At 41.1% G+C, this 21,850-nt stretch overlaps 1 protein-coding gene across 1 annotated transcript in view; it reads right to left on the bottom strand.

Moving 5' to 3' along the window:
- PDLIM5 (PDZ and LIM domain 5) overlaps positions 1–21,850 on the bottom strand; it is a gene marked incomplete at its 5' end in the record, with an annotated part of 52,626 nt that overhangs the window by 17,732 nt on the left and 13,044 nt on the right. The window contains one exon of the mRNA XM_009574624.1: positions 6,999–7,183. Coding sequence (XP_009572919.1) covers positions 6,999–7,183 — 185 coding nt within the window. The remainder of the gene's footprint in view (positions 1–6,998; positions 7,184–21,850) is intronic.

Genomic DNA, 21,850 nt, shown 5'->3' on the forward strand with positions numbered 1-21,850 from the left:
CCCAACCCCTGTTTTCAGCAGTTCTGCGTTTGTTTCCTACAGAGTCTTGGAAGTGCAGTCAGAGCTAAACCCCCGCCGCTGATTAAAGGCAGAACAGGAAGGATTAAACCATTATCATGTCTTTAAATGCCGGCAAAGGCTGGTATGCGCCCCGTGGAAAATCACAACAGGTGCCACCCCGGCCCAATTTCAACAACCCCTGCAACTCGAGGGGCTAGTTCCTGCGCTAGCAACCAGCCTTTCAACTGGAAAGGCTCCGGCTAAATTAGCTGTAAAGCATCTTAATTAAAATGAGTATGGTGGTTTTGGCTCGCTCAGCCTGTCTCCTTGTGATTTGTTACATCACATACCGTCACAAATTTGGCACAACTGGCGTCGCTTTTACCGAAAACGTGCCTCGAGGAGAAAGAGAAAATGAAGACCTGTACAGTAGTGTTTCATTTCTCTGAAGTGACAGTTTAGAAACCCATTTGGTAGCTTTCTGCCAATAACATTATGCCTCCCTTGCTTTTAGCTCCTGTTTGACCTCGACACCTTCACTATGCCTGCGGAGAACATTACTGCCCAGTCTCGCTCACACGCAGATTATCTGCCAGTTTCATGGAGCTGATGTTTATCACTGAATAGTGATAAGAATTGACTTCTCATTTGTTGAACAAACATTAGGCATAATTTTTGGATGTCCTACACCTGTACATCTGAACAGGACACATCACTGCTCTGAGCTGGCGCGAATGAAGGGGAACTGATCTGGCGAGCCAGTCCGTGACAACAGGCTAGTTGCTTTTTAAGAAATCAAAGATGACGAGCATCTAAGTTTGCAAGTTGGTGCATTCGATGGGTGTGAAATAATCACAGAGACAAATAATCTCTTCACCTCTGTTTAAACGACTAGAGAAAGGAACATGCATCTCTCTGATTTACGTATGCGATTAATTTAAGTGCACAGCTTGGTGTAATAGCACATGAATTTAGCAACATCAAATCACAGGAAAATTGTCAAAGGTCATATTTGTAACAAAAAGCTAAGTTTCTGTTAGCAGATCCTGTAGTGAGGTACACCAGGTCATTCTGCCTCCAACAAATAGGTGGTACATTTCTGCATCATTACTATGATCTGCCCCTTCTTAAATATAAGCATTCAAGTTTTAGAAACACATTCATTTTTTCACCATGTCTGCAGGAGTTACCATTTCATAGTACCATCAAATTAAGGTTGACATTTATAAATTACTCTGGTTTCACAATGGGTTTTGCTTGGCTAACTGACTTCACATTACTTAACTTGTAAGAATAAATTCTTGTGGTTTGCTGTCATATGACGATATAATCATTTAGATTAGATGAAAAATTAATACGAGTAACAGTCCATACACCAGGATCAGGAAGCTTTTGTGTTTTGACCTGTCAGTCATACCACTTTTATGGACAAGACTTTCTGGTTTTATGAATGGTGACTGCATCGTGGAAGAGCAATCTTTAACAATCTTCTTCAGTGAAAAATACTGGAACTGTTTATATTTTGGGACTGTTTCTAGCAGGGGCCTTACCAAAAATACAAGGATTTGCCTTAACTTGCAGTGTTACTCCAGCTTCCTTCCCCATGTTCAAACCATGGTCCTCAATGGGCACATAGCCCCTTGAACCCCTATAATAATTAGTCCTGCCTTTAATTTCCTGTTCTACAAAGGAAACAAATTGGGATGAGATGGCCCTAAAAATAAAATTGCAGAAGTTTATGAACAAGGTGATGCTGACGCAATACTTCGGTTGCCTTTTCCATGCAAAAGTATTCCCAAAGCCCATGGGCCATCAACTTAACTTATGCAGTAAGCGTGGCCTGTAAGGTCAACAGAACTGAGATAGGGGCTGGGGTAATTACAAATGAAACACAGAAAAACAAAGGTGACGAGAATAGAAAGTGCTGCAGTCCATCCCTTTATGGATCTTGAGCAAGGCCTTACTGGCAGGACAAGCATTTTGCGATAGCACAATAAATCTCGGTGCCTCCCTCCTTCTCTCTCCCCAGCTTCATGCTATTTGACCTTATGGCCAAACTCCCTAGTCTGATACGGTCTGGATTTTTATCCCATTTTCCTTAGTAAACCTCTACAGAATAAGTCACAAGGAAGGAGACAAACACCCAAACTGTCAGTATATGCAGGACAGGATGTCAAATCACACCTAGGAGCAGGCTTGTATTTCCTTCTGCTTTTAAAGTTATCGAGGGAATGGGAAATAGAAAAAAAAGAATGCAGCAAGACAGCACGCTAAGGATAACTCCAGAGATGGTAAATGCAAGTCTACGAAACACACTGAAACAACTGCAAGGAAATAGCAGAATTTTTCAAACAAAGTTGCCTGGGGAGCAATTTTTCTATGCTTACAGTTAGCTTCCAAGTGTGTTCCCTCTGCTGAAGGGAGCATGTGCTTAACACATGTGCTGGCTCGGGATTAGGCAACTGACAGTTGTGGGTATTGCAGAATATGCTGACATTCCCGAGCAGCTCTACTGGAAAGGAATTATATATCCCAGTGGTATCAGGCTGAGAGTGACACTGGGAATAAGAAAATTGGCACACGTGGGTAACTGGTCACTTAAAACTGCTTTGGACACTTCTATCGCAAACCCTCCCCATCCCATCCTCATACTCAGCTGCCAAGCCCAGGAAGAAGGAGGTCATCGATTGCAATGAAACGCTCCTCTCTCCAAGCAGCAAACCAGCTTTTCTGGCCACCAGCTGTACCAGCTCACCACGGGACCCCGCGATCCCGCCGGACCCCCGTGAGCGAAGCAGGATGCTGCCTGCCCGGCTCTGCATGGGAAGGCAGGATGCGGTGCTGGTAGCGCTGTGCCTGGTGCCCAGCCTCTCTGGTCCCCACCACGCCAGCAGCTTGCCCTCTCACAACAGTGTTTTGAAGACGCCAGGAAAGAGGAGGCGATTTTGCACGAGAAACGCAACGTTGGAAGTCCCAACCACTTCTGACCATTGCAGATCCTGCTGCGCTTTCCACGAGAACAGTTCGTCTCCTGGCCAAATTCCAGTTTGTGTAACTGCATTTATTGGATAATTATACTTTCTCAAATTGTCCCAGCAGTTTCAATTTGCCACGGTGCTATTCACTTCCTTTCAAGATGCCGTGGAGTGTTACAGCGTGCTGACAAGCAGCTGTTACGTTTCACCCAAGAAGTGACTGCATGGCAGTGGCGTGTGAAAGCCGTTCCTGCGCGTGCATCGTGTGCTTGCACGTGGTACCGGGACTGTAAAACGTTCCTTGGGGGTGAGGAATGCTACATAAGCACAGGGTAACAGTTAGCTATCAAATAGTAACATAACTCACTGCAATGTAGCTAGGATGTTGTGGGCAATTTCTTTTGAAATTGAATATAATCTTGTAAAAAGCGTCTCCCTCTGGTGGGTGAACAGAACATCATAGCTCAACAAAAATGAAGTGAGAACAAATTCTAGACTGTACACTTAACACACAGTAACAGCCACGATTTGACTTATTTCAAGAATTGAAAAAATCAACAATACAGACAAGAGAGGCTGATAGCAAATGCGTTATTTGGAAACCTCTGTCCAGGCAGATGCCACTACTGCACTGTGTGCACACCCCACCTGCCCTGCATCTTCAACTCCTTGTGCACCCAATGTGCCAAAGATCAGACTTTTTCCGTTCATTTGTTTGACAAGCCAGGCTTTTATCCTGCTTATCCAGCTTCTCACCCATGCCTTAAAAGTAAGCGTGAGGCAGCCACCCCTCATTTCCTCTACCAAACCACTGAGGAATCCTGTAATACCAGGATTTTATTCCAGAGAGGGATAAAACCTGTTACCTTCACAGTGGGTGACTAGCGTAGTAGCATTTGTGGGTACCCCCTGAGTGCCCTCCAACAGCAGATAAGGATAGCTCAGCTCCAAGGGTGCTATCCCTGCGAGATCACTTGGATCACATTGACTTCCGTACAGAGAAACCCAGGGCCTGAAGCATCTCCAGGTTCACTATCTCAGCCATTCATTTTAGACCATCTTTTTCCTTCACACCTTTTTCTTGCCAGGTTGTGAAATAGAGATCAATGGAGATCATACCTCAGTTACAACAAAAATCCTCTGGCACCTTTAGGGATCTCTGCACAATCTCAAAAGAAAAAAAAAAAAACAAAACAAAACACCAACCAGAAAAATCCAAAACCCTAAACCAAAACCCAAAAAAAGAAACCATGCTACTTTTAATAAAAAATATAAGGGTATTCTCTGGTGGTCTATCCAAGAAAGGGAGATTCCAGTTAATAAACTAAAAGATGCTGTCTGACCAAATGACTTATCTGTGTAGTCAGACATCTTAATAAATAAAGTCACTGGTTATATTCATGCCATGCCATCAAACAGCAGAGTACAGCTTCCCCAGACACAAACAAAATCCTGCAACATATCTGCTTTGCTACGGAAACAACTTGGTTTTATATACAGCATTCATTAGAAGCGTGAGTGCTATTAGAGCTACAAAACTGTACTCCAAATAAGCTTCTGCTATTAATAGCATACTGATATACACATTTACATAAGATGATGTCTTCCTTCTAATTATTTCCTAAGCTAGACTTCAACTATGAAATCAATCAGGCTCAAAGGGAGGGTTTTTTCTTCTTTGTTTAAAATTTTGTCAGGCCTACGGTCTACAAAGCCAAATTTTGTTTGGCCTGTGAAGCACTGGCAATTTTACTTTAAAGAACACTTTATGCTCACAGACTGCAAACAAACAGCAGAATTAATGACTGAAGTCCAAACATGCCCTGAAATGGTTATAGTCTTTTTCTTCAACATCTGATTAATTTTATCAAAACACTCAACTACTGAAACAGTTTTACCTGTCAGACTGCTGGTTTCAGGTAGCTCAGGTACAGCAAAACTTTGGATATTTTTATTTTTGTGCTTCCCCGTTTTAGGAATCTTTGAGTTTTTAATGCCTCTTTCTCCTACAGTTTTTATTTCTGGCTCCCCCAGTACTTTTGGGGGAGGTGATGACTTTGCTTCTTTGGAAGTTAAGTACTACATCCCAGGCCACTACAGCAAGGCAGCACAGAGCTGACATCCTCACGACCATTGCCTTCCAGCAGCTTCTCTATCAGTAAGAATTTATTAAGTTTCTTGTAAACTATTCTGGAACATAACAACCAAAAATTCTCTGGCTGGCTTTAGCCCCCACCTACCTATTTGGTACCTCTAATGTGAAAAAGAGAATTTCATATGATCCAGAGCATGGGCACAGATTTTCAAAGAATCATAGAATCAATTGTAATTTAATTCATCCTTATAAATCTTTCTCCTTCAGTGTCCATCAAAAAAAAAACCCCAAACAAAAAAAAAAACCACAAAACCAAAACCATCTATTTTGAACATTAGACTTACATTAATACTAAATCATGTGAGTGGGATTTAGCAACGAAACACCTACCAACATACTGAAAATGGGTGTGGTACTACTGAAACCCCAAGCTGACAGGTGGTTTCTGTGCAAGTGAAATAAATTTATCACTTGGCAAGACAGAAAAAGAGTTACGCCAAACATGTAGCACAGTCACTTAGAAAAATGCAGGATTACCATAATCCCACAAATGCTTGCCTTAAGTACACGTGCTACCAAAAATGTACCTTTAAAAAGAGTTGGGTTTTTTCCCTCTAATGATAGCTAACTCAAAGTAGTAAAACAATGCTAGAATTAAACTGATCTAAATTTAAATAAGTCTTTACCTTGTCCTTAAGAATATAGTCGGTATTTGACAGGTTAAGTATAGAAATGACAGTATATTGCCATCTTGAGGCTTGCTAGCAGAACTGCACGTCCAAAACAAAATACATATATTTGTTACCAGGCACAACAGTAATTTAGGCAGATGTGCCAAAGCCGTTATAAAACATACAGCATTAACACCGTATTTTTAAACTTTATTTTTATGTCAAGACCTCTGTAGTTCCTTTTCTGGACTGGAAGAGGGAAAACCCTTAACAGCAGAACTAAAAAAAAAAAAATTGCTACTTAGCACCTTAGATCCTGTCAGAAGGACAACCAAAAATATTCACCTCATTCTTACAAGAAAAATCTGCAGTTAAAGCTTAATTAGTAATACAGATTTCCCAGATCCTTTGAAATTACTACTCAAGTTTAGTTCAGCGCCAAAGACTGATTCAACTTAAGAAACAAGTTACATTAAAAGATTACCCCAAATTACTGCATGTAATATTACGAAAATACAGGTACACAATTACACATATAGCATTTTTTAATACAGATATGGTTGTAACATAGGAGTGTCCATAAAGAAAATGGCATGCTTTCCAGACATAAGACAATTTGGTGCTGGTTTAAAGGGGTAAGAATCACCAAACTACATTCAAAGATAATAGCTATTTAAATTGTGCTTGCAAGAACCCACCTTTAAACAAATCTCCATATCACAAACCTACGCAATACTCTGGCATCCTGCTCAAATAAAACCTACAAATGCCAAATACATAACCACCCTAATGTTTTACTCTTTTTTCCTTTTTTTTTTTTCTTTTTCTGTTAATTAACATCTACTTCAGAAAAGATCACTTGGAAAACCGTCTGTTGATATTCCCACCCCTAAAATAGCATGGAATATGCTCTGTTGAATTTACAGTCACCTGGGAAGCGCCAAGATGAAACTGTGAGGTGTGTGTATATATATATATATTTGATTGGCATATACGCTTTTAATAGAGCTCAGAGACATCTGATTTTGCTTGTTCGTGAAATCAATTACATCTGTAAGGCTACTTACAAAGGGCTACTGGTTTACTAAAACTGCTAAAGCTGTTTTTCTTCTCCTCCTTTCTAAACAAACTGGCCTGTACTCAAAACACACAAATAGCCATCTGAAGGCTGTTGTTTTTACACCCATAGTGAAGTATATTTTCCTGAGCCATCCAAAGGTCTTTAACCAAACAAGAAAAAGCCTCACTGAAAGTTACCTGCTTGGTTTGCAGGCTGCCAGCCCGAGTACTTGGCAGCACCCGGGGGTCCCGTTGGCTTGAGGGCTGCAGCAGACGTGGTGCTGGCGGGAGCAGGTCTCACGTCGGCATTTTCTTGGGGGGCGGGCTTGCTCCTTGCCGAGGCAGCCGTAAAAGCAGCGGGTTGGGTAGCCTCCAAGGAATCACTGTTCAGAAACGGGGGAGGAAAAAATAAAATGCATTTCTTGCTAGAACAAGAGCATTTGTGAAACGGAGATGTGGAGCGACATCCCTGCACCCTGTTGCAACAGAGCAGCACCCACTACTGTCATCACCGATGCTGGGGTGATCACCCCAGGACAATGCTGTGGAAGTTGTATTTTCAAGCTGTTTTTTAAGAACTGGACACTTGAGTAATTTCTGCCAAAAGTCAATACAGACAACTAAATCCCTTCACAATTTCCATTTAAAATAATTAAGTGTTGGCGTGATACAGGTTAAAGCAGAACTCTTACTGTAAATTTGGTTCACTCCCAGACTTTTTCAATATTTTTTTTTTCCTTGGAGAGTAGGCAAATACTCATATAGTCAGATTATACTTGTAAATCTGAATAAAAATCATCAATCTAAAAGTGACTTAATTATATGCAATTTTCTTCTATGGGCCACTGCTCCCCCAAACGATTAAGTACTTTAAAAGAGCTATAAGTTGCTTTATTCATTAAACAACATGCACAATATTTTATATGGCCTCTTTAGAGCAGTTTACAGCTGCTTTTATATTTCAAGGATTAGCAGAACTCTTTTAGCTATTTAAAAACACGCATGATGAAAACTGCACTTAATCACAATTCACATAGAGTGTAAGTAGCCACTAATTACATTGCCAGCAAGAAAATTTTTCATTTCTCATTTCCAGAGGCTGTTCAAGAATGCAAGTTATCATAACAAAATTTTTATGCAGTGTAACAGTATTTGTATAATGGGTATTTGCCTCTGGGAAGCTGAAAACAAGTATTTTCATTAAAAATCTTGAAAGTTAGAGGAGTAATTGCTAATGAAGGTCATTTGCAAACTAAGAGGATCACAAAAACAGGAAATGAACTCAACAACGTTGCGAAATGCAGCCAAAACAATTCCAAATACATATTTTATGCAATCTGGAAGCCCATCAGCTAACACATTAGAAGCCTTGTGTTCTTTCCTCTGTTGAAGAAAAACAAATTTACAGCACAAGTGCATCGTGCATATTTCACAGAATTATAGACTGTACCAAGTTCTTAAAGTAAAAATCCTTGAGCTATTTTTACTTTACAAGTATTGTACACGCACAATATTGCCTTGCCCATACAACACGCAAGAACTTGAACACACCATGAGGCCAAAACCTAAGTTCATAACCTTGATTCTTTTGTCTCTAGATTTAGAGGGTTAATAATTGATGTATTTAGAATCTTTTTCTGGGTAAGGGATAAAAAAAGATTCATAGTTTAGAGAATATATCTGAATGCCCAGTTTAATGAGTAACAGCTATTGCATTTGTAGGCTTTTGATAACAGCGGTAGCTGTGCCGAACTGACACTCTGATGGATTTGCTATATGCAGCGTGCACAAGCCCAGTGAAGCACAGAGTGAGGCCTTGCATTCTGTTACATTCAAATGTTAAAAGATACTTTAAAATACTTCTATAGCGCAAATGGAGGCATTTAAGGTACACGTTAGACTCCTTAAAGGCTTAGTATACAAGTCTTTTTAACAACAGATTTTGAGGCAGTGGAGATATACTGCATGAAAGTGCTGTTGCAGACTGAAAGAAGGAGGATAGGAAGACATCCTCTGACCTTAAATAGCAGGCTCAGTAGTTGAAGACAAGGTAGTTTAGGACTGGCTTCCACTATGAAAAAAGTGTGTGTGTCTGCAACTTCAGTGTCACAGATATCTCCTTCTATACCACTGAGTACATTTGACACGTAACCCATCAAGCCCACTCCAGTCCACAGCCCCATTACAACTTTAAGAATTCCTCAAAATGCTGTTGGTCCTAAAAAAAGCAAGTTTCCTCCTTCTCCACCCAAAAGACTCATCACCACTTGTCAAATCACTTTTCAAGTCTAGCACCTCTTTATTGCCTTTGTCTGGAATACATAAATCATATAAATCATCTGTCATAAATAAGAAAATGCTGCTGAGCCAGCCAGCAGCTGTCCTTACACAGACGAGGCTACTTAACAAGCAAAAATGGATGCAAGACTAGCAAAAAGGGTATCCTTCAGGCAGAAGAAGGATAGAAAAATGTAGAAATGGCTGAGGTGTGCTGCTGGTAAACTGCAGCCTTATAGTAGGTATAGGTGAGGAAGCACACTGACACTAGCCACAAGGCTAGTTGTAATGCCAATTTGTACTTCCACCATTGCCATTTTTGTGGTTTAATGCTGAGGCTTGTGCACGACATGGTGTGCTGGTTTTGGCTGGGATAGAGTTAATTTTCTTCATAGTAGCTAGTATGGGGCCGTGTTTTGGATTTGTGCTGGAAACAGTGTTGGTAACACAGGGATGTTTTAGTTACTGCTGAGCAGTGCTTACACAGAGCCAAGGCCTTTTCTGCTCCTCACCCCACCCCACCAGCGAGCAGGCTGGGGGTGCACAAGAAGTTGGGAGGGGACACAGCTGGGACAGCTGACCCCAACTGACCAAAGGGGTATTCCATACCATATGACGTCATGCTCAGCATATAAAGCTGGGGGAAGAAAAAGGACATGGGGGATGTTTGGAGTGATGGCGTTTGTCTTCCCACATAACCGTTATGCGTGATGGAGCCCTGCTTTCCTGGAGATGGCTGAACACCTGCCTGCCGATGGGAAGTGGTGAATGAATTCCTTGTTTGGCTTTGCTTGCGCGCGCGGCTTTTGCTTTACCTATTAAACTGTCTTTATCTCAACCCATTTTACTCTTCTGATTCTCTCCCTGATCCCACTGGGGGGGAGTGAGCGAGCGGCTGCGTGGTGCTTAGTTGCCACTGGGGTTAAACCATGACATATAGCATGCTAGTTCCTGAAGCAACAGATTACTGGAGACACTTAAGCTTTCATTTAGAAAACGAAAAGACTGGAAAGGTGAATCCTAACGACCCTAAACTAAAAGACAATGATAAATCCAGCTATAAAACCACCTGTGATTTTTGACCACCTCTGCTGGTTTACGTGCCAGGAGCCTGGCCTAGAGAGAAGTTTCCCAAGGAAAAAGCTTGAAGCCATCACTCTGACAAAGGGGATCATGTTGGCCTCAGGGCAAAACTTCTGACAGGTCTTAGACACCCTTTGTACTTTGTGCCTGATTCTTTCAACAAAGAGTTGAATAAACTCAAGCCGGTACTACAGCTTGTTAATTTAACAGGCAGGCTGCTGCTGCAGCTTGGCAAGTCTCTCCGCCTAGAGTGGGCTGCAGGAAATAGTGCACGCACCAGTTTTCCTGAATTACAGCCTCTAATCACACAGTCGCCTGAGAGCGCACGTGCAGCATTCTCTGTAGAGAGAAAGATAGATCCATCTTTGTCTCACTTTCAAAGAAGTGCTGCACCCTGGAGATGTTCAACCTGTGAAGTGCTAAACTTCTTCAAATTCATGCTTTAAAATTAATTCCTCAACATTTTACTTTATGTTCTTCTACATTGAGAAACACTCAAACTCCAATTATTTTTATCCATCTTTATAAATATAGCTATGTATCTTTTCAGAAGCGCACTTACCTTCTACAAAGTGGCTGTACAATACCCACAATTAGCCCTACTAGTATTTTGTAACTCACTAGGATATCATACAATGATGACCCAAGATTCATTACCTAGAAAACACATGGTTTGAAGAGACAAAAATATATACAGAAATTCAAGAAAATGAGTACATTATGGAAGAGAGCTCCCAGCTGCTTTTCAGTGTTGTCACTAGAAAACTGAAGGTGGAACGATAAGCCGTACGTATTTACCAAGTTCTGCATGAGTAGCTTTCTCAGACTTCCCAGATGACACTCACAGGTCAGGTTCAGGTCAAGCACATTTCAATGTCAAAACACTTGTACTGTTATTAATGACAAGCCTACCTTCTAACTCTAGCTTTAACCTTTTAACTCTGTTTCATAACTCTTAAATGATTCCTCCTCCACCTGATGAATACTTAGAGCAAAAATGAAAGGTTTCCATGATGAAAACTAATGCCACCAAGAGTCACATCCATTTTAAGACAGACGATGTTGCTTGCAAGACATGAATGCTCTGCTGTCAAGCTTTGGGCAAAGGTTGTGTATAAACCCACACAGCAAGAATGAAGGAAGAGTGGAACATGAGCCTGACTGACTCAGAGTCTTGTGTCCTGAAAACCCACGATGTGTTTAATTAGTAAGTTATGGGACGATTAATCAAAATAATCCTGGAAGTGGGCTGCAAGGGAAACAGATTGCAAAAACAGCCCACGAAAAAAGTCCAGCAAAGAAGCACGCTGAAGACACCTCTCTCTCTTTGACATACGCTAGCTCGTACGTGACACACTCTCCTGAATTTCCATGGAGAACAACTCTGACCGCACAGCGCAGCCCTATTCTGTCAGAGTAAGAGCATGTATGAAAAAGAAAGAACTTTCTGGCGGGCCAGTCTGAGACCTGGGGACACGCATAGGGCTCCAGTGCCAGTGCAAACTTTATCCAGAGCTCACAACAGGTTCCTCAGACTTACCCCCTCCTGATCCTGATCAACAAAAAAGCATTGTGGAAACAGGCAAAATAGACTAAAAAGCAAGAAATAATTCTTCTGCTATTCCTCCTCATCTTCTTCCCCAAATACCAAACACTGTATTACACCCTGTTTTTTGGTGGGAGGACAGAGAGAAAAAGACATTTGCCAGATGACTGTCCCATGGCTGAATGTGGTACTGAGAGCTTCTTGGATGCTACAGAGGGGCGATGGGCAAGGAACCTGCAGGGGAGGAAGTGGGTCCAGGCCACACGTGAAGTGTTTTTCAGTTTTTCAGAGACCATTCTGGGATATTTGCATCCATACCACACCCCCTTCCTTCCCAAAATTAGGTGCATCAAGACAAGGCTGAACACATTTCAGAGGCATTTTAAGAAATTTGCACTGGAAAATCCTTCTGAATGTATTTAGAGGTTTTGACGTGCGCCCCCCCCCCCCCGTTACCCCCCCCCAGTTCCAAGAGAAGAAAACCACATGGTCTGGCTCCATCCTTCCATGGAAACACCTATATAATGCTGCCTAGAATTTCTTCACACACACTTTAAAGAAGATAACTATGTGTCATGTTGTTATTAGCCAAAGGAGAAGCTATGGTCCTAACTGGAAATGAAATACAGCTTGTCGTTGTGTAACTTCTAACACCACTAAAATGGTAACAAGGGCCAAGTCTCTTAGACTTTCCCGAGCAGGTTCAAGAGGTCTGGGTGGACTTTTTCCTCATGCAAGCCCAAGATACCAGGTTATCCATCTGTAAACACCATTACTTGAGCCCCGAGCTCAGTCTGGTACATCAGTATTTTCCTAATAGTTCTCTGGATTATAAATGGTATTTTAACTCCACTTGTCCAGAATGACTGTGTGAGTCAGGAACAAGTCCCCTGTGGTCTGAGGAAGCTTGCTGACAGGAGAGGTCATATAGTATCTAAGAGACAGTCTGTAAATGCTTTCTTCAGATGGCCAGGAATTCTGTGAGGTTATTTTCCCTTAAGAACACTAAATCTTTAAAGACAAAAACAAGACAAAAAAAAGAAAAGATGTGAGCAAATCACTCTTCTTGGTTTCTGGCACAACCAAGTGGAATATGAGAGCCTTGATTCTGCTTTATGGCTTCTAAAACCAAAATAGTTTAACAAAAAGGTAAGACTTCCCTTGCATTACACATTGCTGCCTGTTGGTTGCCTGTTAACCCCAAGAAGGCATCGAGCACACCGCAGCAACCTGAATAAATGGCTTCTAAAATATACACACAGTGCTTGATATAGCGGGGAGGGGGAAGGGGGGTGGGGAAGAAATTTTGAATACAAACTTTTTGAAACATTTATATTGAAGAAACTTCGCAACTTCAAAGCAAGGAAAGAACAGTTTGTCTGCCCTAAGACCAAGTAAATTGTTACACAGATGCTTCTCCAAAGCTTTACAGCAAGGTATTAGAACAGCTGAGATAAAACTTGAATCTCAGATCTCGATTTCTTGTTTTAAGCTACACATCACATGATGTATTTTGTCCTGTATCAAAATACATGTTAGCTGAAGACATATATAGAAGACCAGAAAAAGCCAGGTATAAGAATGATGACAAAACCCCATGAATGGGGGAAATACATATGCCTTTTTGCAAGGGCTTTCTGGTGTAACAACAGAGAAACAGAAGACAAGAAATAGTGAATGCTGACCTTGTTCCCAATCCTACTGCAAACCCATGGTCTCAGTCAGCTTTTTAAAACCGAGTTTATGTTTCTTGCTAACCTAGCAGTGTTCCAGCAAGTTGCAAGGAAGAGGAAAATGCAAAATAAAATAATAAAAAGAAAAAGCAGAGAAAGTCCTGTGGGTGGAGGTATTTCCATACCAAGTTACAGTGAGGGTGTATATGTAACCCTTCCGTAAGCAGTGCTCTACGCAGAAACAATTCAAAGCATCTTTCAGAATAAATATTCTCTCAGAGTCAACACCAGTGTTTATCTCAACAAGGCCAGACTATCCTCTTTTCAAGTAATTGTACGTGGCATAGCGTCAGGTAGATAAAGCAAAAGTCACGTCAACGCCCATTCTTGCTAGCGTCTCCCAAAATTTCAGAGTGTTTTTGCCAAGCAATTTAATTTTAGGGCAGAGCTCCAATTCTTGGAAATGCAAGATACTAAATACATCATTTCCTTTGCTGCATATATGTCGTTTGTCAAAAAACACAAACCCCCATAAACTTAAGGCTATCTCCGTTGCCATCAGGATGCACACTTAGCTTAGTGAAAGATTGCATGGCTGTTATACCTAAAGAAAAGTCCACTTCTGAGGAATCTGGTAGGGGACGAAAATGTGTGGATGTTCAGCACCACTTCAGGCCAATTAATAACAGATATTAAGTCAGAAGAAGGTCAAGTTCTCTGGCAGCTACCCAGTACAGAGCAGTTTAAGACAGACAGCTTTTGGAACAGAGACGGTGACGTGAGACGGATAAAAGGGAAATATTTCTGGAGCAACCCTACTGCAGAACAAAATTGAAACCCTGCTTTTGTTATAGCAACAACTTTCTTGAGTTTTTCCCCAGAAATAATGGCAAACAAGCCTAAGCTACCTCAGTAAAATAGATCCATTACCATTTCATGAAAGTTATACAAGACAGAGCCGGAAAACACAAACCGCAAAGTTGTTTAAGCTTATTTACTTGGCTTACTTGGTTAAGCCAGCTGTTTTTTGAACAAGCTATTCTACTATACAATGTTGTATACTCATCTCTTCAGTTATGGGACATAAGATTTCAGCTCTCCTCCCTTATCAACTATTGTGTTGTGGGATGAAGTGAGCTGCCACTTAAAATAATTTTTCAGCATTACATTTGTGCACATATTACAATATGTCATTAGATGGACAGTAGTAATGCAAAGACATTTTAATACCTAGTTTCTCACACTCATTGGGTACATTTCCCTCCAATCTATTATATTTTTCTTTTTTTCTGACATAATTGATTGGTTTTGCCTGATCTTTATTGAACTTAAGTGAGAATATGTACTTACTGACAGCAAATGGTAAGCACAATTTCTCCTCTTCTATCTCTTTTTCCTACATGTTTCTCAATCCATACAATAGGGCTATGCTCCTTTTTTCACCAGGATGAAGCAGCCCAAAGCCCAAAGCCAAAGGGCCACCTCTTCTTCCTTACTACAGCTCAGGATGATACTAAGGAAAACAGAAATCATTACCCTGGTATGTTGTATGATAACTTCATATCAACACCAGGTATTTTGGGAAAAATCCTTCAAAAATGCAATTTATGCATAACGTTCTCAGACTAACAGTACTGCTACATCACATTTCCCAAATTTTAGGTCATATCCTATTTGGGATGTCCCTAACAGCCTGAAAATCATATGCTTCCTGTATGGCCTTATGCCACCGCCTGTACACAGCAACCTGACTATTGCTATAGTTTAAGAGAAAAATCATTTTTTACAAGTTTAGAAATAACATTTTAAAAATCTGTGGATGTTTATTCCAAGCCATTCAACCTGGATCTTGATATATCTAATACCGATAAAGTCTTTTGGGCAGGCTTATATGGTCTCTGTATTTCCAGTATACCTGCTGGCTCCCTGGCACTTCTCTTTCCAGCTCTGCCAGCTGGAAGAGCAAAACAGAGAAAAATCTCCAAAACTGCATTTTAACTATGGTGGGATGAAAGAAGTTCTCCATTGCTTGCTGCCTTCCCCAAAGGGCAGTCCCATGCACTCATAAGGGACAGCAACTGGACAGAGCCAGTCAGGGAATCTCAACTTTCTAGCAGAAATAAGTGTTTGCATCTCCAAAAATAAACCTTCAAAATGAGGAGAGTTTCCCCCTGCACGGTGAGCAAAATATGGATAAACATAGAGCCAGTTTCAGAGTCAGGAAGGGGATCATTTTCATTCTTATAACAATCTACGTTCATTTGCAGCTTATGCCATAAACAATGCACATTAGTGAATGAAGGAAAAAGAACAGGGAAGTCAGGGAATTCATTTTCACTGCCATCATTGGCTCTACTAAAGTATCAGCAAACACCAGAGCTAAAGGATAAAGTCTTGCCAGCAGCACGTCCTGGACTTCACCCATGGTGCACAGATATCAGAACTCCCGGAGAGGTTTTCCCTTTGGATGCGCACATAAAAAGATTTCCTAATAAGTATCATTCAATGGCAAAAAGAAAATTAGTATTTAAGGTTGTGTTATATCACTATAATTCTGTTACTATTTTTTTTTATTTTTTAAAGTAGATATATCACAACATCAGAAAATTTGATACAACTTAAGATTGTCTGTTGGTGTCTAATAACTACCATTTCCCCTCCCCAAAGTTAGGGCTACTTCAGCTTCTGTACTGACTGAGGTCACCTTGGAAGTCATGAAACAGGAGGGAAAGATCTAATACTTCTTAACAGAAATTTCTTATATCAAGTGGATCTCAGCTCTACTTATAATTGGGCCTTATCTCTAGACAGGCTTTACTCTTGTGACAACGCAAATAAGTACATGAAAACCCACAAATTATTTCTTCCTTAGCACAAATCAATACATACTGTCCTGTAAAATAACCAAATAGATTTCTGCCTTTGAGGCTGAAGTCCATTACATAAAAGCAGCTTTCCACAGTGTTAACATAGCTGCGGTCAGGGAACGAGAACAGAAAGTCCTGTGCACTGAACAGAATCAGCGCTGGAACAAATGACCTAGACAGCAAGTAAGTTTTAAAACAGTTATTTGCTGCACCGCATGCCAGTTATTTGATTTTACACGTTAAAAGTGAGCTTTGAAAAATAGCAGCTCTTTGTTCCCGGAGCACCCTCGCAGCCTAACATGCCGCTTACTTGCTCAAGGAACTGTTGCAAATAATTCACCTGGATAGAGGTTTCAAGCCAGAATATCTTGTTTCTCCTCCAGCCGGCTATTTAGAGTGACGGTGCCTCCCTCAGAGGTTCGCGACGCAACCCAAACAGCTCCGTGCGCCTCAGAAGGGCACCTGATGCAAGTGAGTGCTTAGTACGGTGAACTTGCACAAACACCATCGGCAGGACCAGGGTGCAGATTAGTTCTGCAAAGAGGTGAAAACCAGTAGGATTTGGGGTCGGTGACCTCGTGCCAAAGACCACAACAGGCAGACTGCTTCACGCGTGCAGGCAACGGAAACAGGCTTTGAAGGAGAAGCCAGTTTCTTGCAAGTCCTCCACACGTGCCAACCACACGCTGCCCTCGGACAATACCTCTCGCTCTTTTGCAACTCCAGAGCACTTGTGGACTTCCTGGAGGGCCCGATGGCTTGCAGAGGCGGCTTAGGGACAGGCGTGATGAACAGGGCATCCAAGAGCGAGCGGTAGACACTAGGTTCGGAGAGTCTAGCGAGTGTTTAAAAAGATCACGTAAACAAACTAGTTGACCAAACAAGTTCAAATTGGCTGGGACCACTGAAAACCCAAAAACCCTTAAGAAAAGCCTGTAAGTTTTGTAGCAGTATGGAGAAACCGAACCTAGAATAACTGATTTAGAAATTACGTCTAAATAAGCAGTCCCCAAAGTGGAGGTCACACACCGCAGGGGGTATGCAAGACAACCCATTGGGGTGTGAGAAGAATTTTTTTTTTATTTTATTTTTACCATTAATAAAGTAAAATAGAAAGTATTTTTAAAATAGTGTTTATTTCATCTTTTCCTCATCCTTTTTTAATTTCTGGTTTTGTGTATGCTTTATAATGTACATAATATATTAGTACATTAGGACATTTAGATCATTGAGAAATAAATAAATATACATATATTGGAGATGCATGCTCAAAAATTTTTTACTGATATGGGTGCATGATCGAAAAACTTGAGACCACTGGTTTAAGTAAGCCTTCATAAAAAGCAATGCAATAAAGATTTAGATGCAACTCAGAGAGTTACTGTCTTCAAGCATCCAAAAGTTACTCAAAGATGCAGATTATTCTTTGTCACCCCTGTAACATAATTATTTTTTACAGTTAGTTTACTGACTGAACCGTAAAATGGGTATCATGAGGATCAGAAAGGTAGAACTACTCACCCAGGTTCGGAGCAGCATTCTGGAGCTAAGCTAAAAATAGGGCATGGGAGCCTCGGACATATTCTAACGACTTGCCCATCACGGTATTGTGAAAGAGCTGATTTTGCAACCCTGCCAGGAACCGATTATTCTTGTGTGAGCTTGAACTTTCTTAAACCAAGCTACAAAATGTTTCTTTTAAAGCTGATGTCTACCTGGCCCGGACAGCAATGGCAGCAGACACGGCAGCAGCAGCCATGCTCTTAATTTTTGATCTCTGCTTGAAAGGAGAAAGAACGGGAAGAGGAGCAGGTCCAAACTTGGGCAGACTTCCCAAAGGATTTTCCAGCAGTACTTTTCTAGCACAGAAGCTTTGAGCCAACAGAGGAGAAAACAGAGAAAGCAGGAAAGATTGACAGAGACACAGAACAATACTGGCCTGCATTAACCACTGGAAAGTTATGTGATTGTAGGTTCCCAGTTCACAAAGATGTCAGGCAATGTATTAGCCACTTGAATACTAATGTAGAAAACAGCAATTTTGATTTCGCCCACAAATAAAACTTTCCTCTCATGAAGTCAGGATTCAGCATCTATCAGCCTTCAAATTCCCCATTCCAGACTCTGCCTCACACCCCTGGGTCATTCCCACTGAACTCCAGGACGCTCCACCTGGATCCATCTAAGTCTCCATGGTGCTGACAGAAAGACACCTGAAGATCATTTAGCTTCTCCTCTTTTTCATAATAAACATGGAAAGCTTTGCAATATTTGGTGATAAAACTTCAGTAGGTCTATTTTTAGCCACCTTTACCAAATTTGGTGTGCTCCTCACCCCCTTTTCATTTTCCCTACTTATTAACTGGGTTGGGAGGAATGCAAACAGGCAAAAAAAAAAAAGTGAAAAAACCATACTGGCTCCAACATTGTTTCTACAATGGTGAATCCATAATCCAGGCTCTATTTTAAAATGTCAAGATTACCCACAGAATTGCTGTGCATGTTTTTAAATCATTTCAGAAGTGAACAAAACACTCCAAACACTTACACAACTATACTTTACACCACTTCTTGGATTTAAATACAAAAATGCTGCCTGAAAACCTTGCTTACACCTACCAGTCTGCTGTAGATACACCTTAAAAGATTTACCTTGTATGACTTACAGATGATTTAGACTGACAGCTTGAGATTTTACTGAAAGAATTTGTTTCGCAAGTAGGCAGAGATGCATCATGCCTGCCCAAAAGCAGCAAAAGAAGAAAAGTCATTAATCAAACACTTATTACACTTACGGCAATGCTAACTAAAGCTCAGGAGGAGTTCATTTAAGGATTTTTAAAAGCCCTCCTTACCCATAAAAAAAAAAGAACAGGTATGGTTTAATATCTCTGATTGTTAATTACTGAGGGAAGCAGTTTCTTTCCCCGCTGGTAAACACTATACTCTGGATGTCCCGTCACTACAAAAGTTAATGCTTGTATTCTCCTCCAAAAACTTCAGGTTACTGGACAATTCAAAAATACGCTTTTTATAGCAAGGGTGACTAACCTTTGAAAGCCAGGTGAATAAAATGTGTAACATCAAAGAATCGTACATTATGCACACTGTGCTGTGCCTTCCCCCAAAAACCTTCTTCCACACTTCGATGCTATATATTCACCCACGTCACCAACTTCTGACAACAAAGTCACCTCCCAACTGAATCTCCCACCCATGACTCCGCCTCCATCTAAGGGCCACTTTAATTTTTGAATTATTTTTCTAACTTTTGTCTAAAAGCTACTCGAATTTCTAATTGCTATGCAAATTTCCAGAGCAGCATGAGGGTCACGAGACACCGAAAGCTGCTCCATCTTGATAGCATCACCATCAAAAAAAAAAATCAGGCGAAACCGTACGTAAAATTATAGTTTCTGATGGTGTCATTTTTAACGCAGCTGGCTCGGATGTACCTGGCAGGAGCGGGCGGCAGCACGAGGGCCATTTCCACAGGCGGGGCTGCAGACGGCGGCCACAGGGCCGCGGCGGTGGGCAGGGGGAGCTCAGAGGTCTGAGTGGCCACAGCGTGCTTCGGGGGGGGAGGAGGCACTTTATCAGCTGTCAAAAAGCTTGCTGCATCGGGAGCAGGCGACTCCGCCGTTATTTTCCTAGTTGATGTTAATTTCACAAGTAATTATAACAAGACAACATGTGGAGAAGAAATCTCTCATTTGATTAAAAATACCAACCAGTAACGGACAACTCTTTCTAGCTGGTGTTCTTGCGTCTTTCGTAAGAAGAACAAGTGAGTAGCACGTGAGGGCTTTTTTTTCTTCCCTAGGAGCCAAATACTCATCCCCTAGGAATCAAACCATGCTGAAAGTGGTTCTTCGGGGCGTTTTTACAGCTGAAGCTTGAGAGCTTAGAACCGGGCTTGTTTAACCATAAAACCAAACTCTTTGGGTAAAGTAGTTACTCAAAAAATAGACAACAAACTTGAATGAGAGCACAACCAGTATATTAGAAACTCTACCTAGTGTAAGTACATGACACTTTAGACACTGTGGCTACTTGGCTGCTGGTATTTAAAACCTGAACAACTGCAGGGGTATGAGGTGTGCACTTGGGTAAGGCTTCCAAAGGGTTCTCAAACAAAAGTTCTCTGAAGTAAAAGAAAGCAGAAGGACAAGTAGCATTCACCACAGGAAAGCAGTATTTTCGCCCCATATTTTACTTCCTCTTGCTTGTCACCAAACCGAGACAACCGTAAAAGATCTGACAGTTTTAGTTCGGTCAGTCTGAGACCTCCTCTTCTCCACAACCTGACGCTCATTTGCCAATTAAATGAACAACTCCTGTCTTTGCAAATTCCCTTTTGCAAGATGACTACAACTGAGGGAAGTTGCTTAGGGAAACTGATGTAGAAATGCCAAACTTGCCAAAAAGGAGATCTGGCTGAGTTCAGGAGAGCACAGCAACAGTTACAACAATTTACAACAAAACAGGGGTATGCAGGTATACCCCTTCCTGGAGTTGCCCTCAAGTTCTCCAAAACTTCATACAGCATCTTTGTGAAGCTTTGTAAGTCATAAAAAGGGCCCTGAAGAAGGCGGGGAGAAGGGGAATAAATCACCCTGGGTATATGCTCCAAAGGGAGAGCAAGCTGACTTCAAATCTGATTCATACATACATACATACATACTCATCGTATTTCCTTTTTTCACTTGCTTTGGCAATAGCTAGAAAAGGAGTAAGAAATTGCTTTCGGAGATTACAATTTCTGCAGAGAATATTCTTGGCTGTCCGCTAATCAGAAAGTGCACCATAAAAACCAGGATTAATACCTACTATTTAATACTAAGTCTTTGTATTTATGACTATCAGGAATAATTCCATTAAACGAAAAGATAAAAGTAGGTCTGCATGACTGTAAAAAGCAGGTATATAAAAGAGCAATCTAAAGACTTGCTGGCACTGGATCTGCTTTATATTAGTTATATATTTCTCAGGAAGTGCCAGATTCTGCGGTTTACATGGTCTAAAGTTGCCAGGATGACTTTTTAGGATGACTTTTTGTAACTTTCTGAAAGGCTGTAATTGCTCTTAAATATTTTACTGTTAAACTTATAGGAGGATATTGCATATATGAAATTGAGTAATAATACACTATAAATTACGGTAGTTGGTTATATTGCCATATGACTAGTTTAGGCTTTCAATAAAGAGCTAGAACTACAATGAAAACCCTTTATATTATGAAGTCTGCCTTATAAGCAGCGAACCTAACTTTAATCCAGTAATCACATCCAGATCCTTCATACATTTCACAGCAAGCTCTTTCGCCTTCTCGGTGGTTCAGTAGTGGGTGGTACCGATCACAGAGCTTCAGCCCAGAAAAGATGAGCCCATTAGGAAAATAAAGACCTATGCCAGTCATCGAGAACAAATGCAGGGCTTCAGTGGCAAAAGCAAGTCTACTGACCTTTGGATGGCCCAATTCTGCTTTAGTAAAAGTCTGACATGGCACACACCAATTGCTCCTTATGGATTTCTGATAGCTGCCATTTTATAAAGAAGGGGTTTTGGAGATCAGCTTTGGGTATATTTCCCACCTGAAAGAGT

The sequence above is a fragment of the Fulmarus glacialis genome, unplaced genomic scaffold (genome assembly GCF_000690835.1).
Source record: "Fulmarus glacialis isolate BGI_N327 unplaced genomic scaffold, ASM69083v1 scaffold1963, whole genome shotgun sequence".
Taxonomy (NCBI): Eukaryota; Metazoa; Chordata; class Aves; order Procellariiformes; family Procellariidae; genus Fulmarus; species Fulmarus glacialis.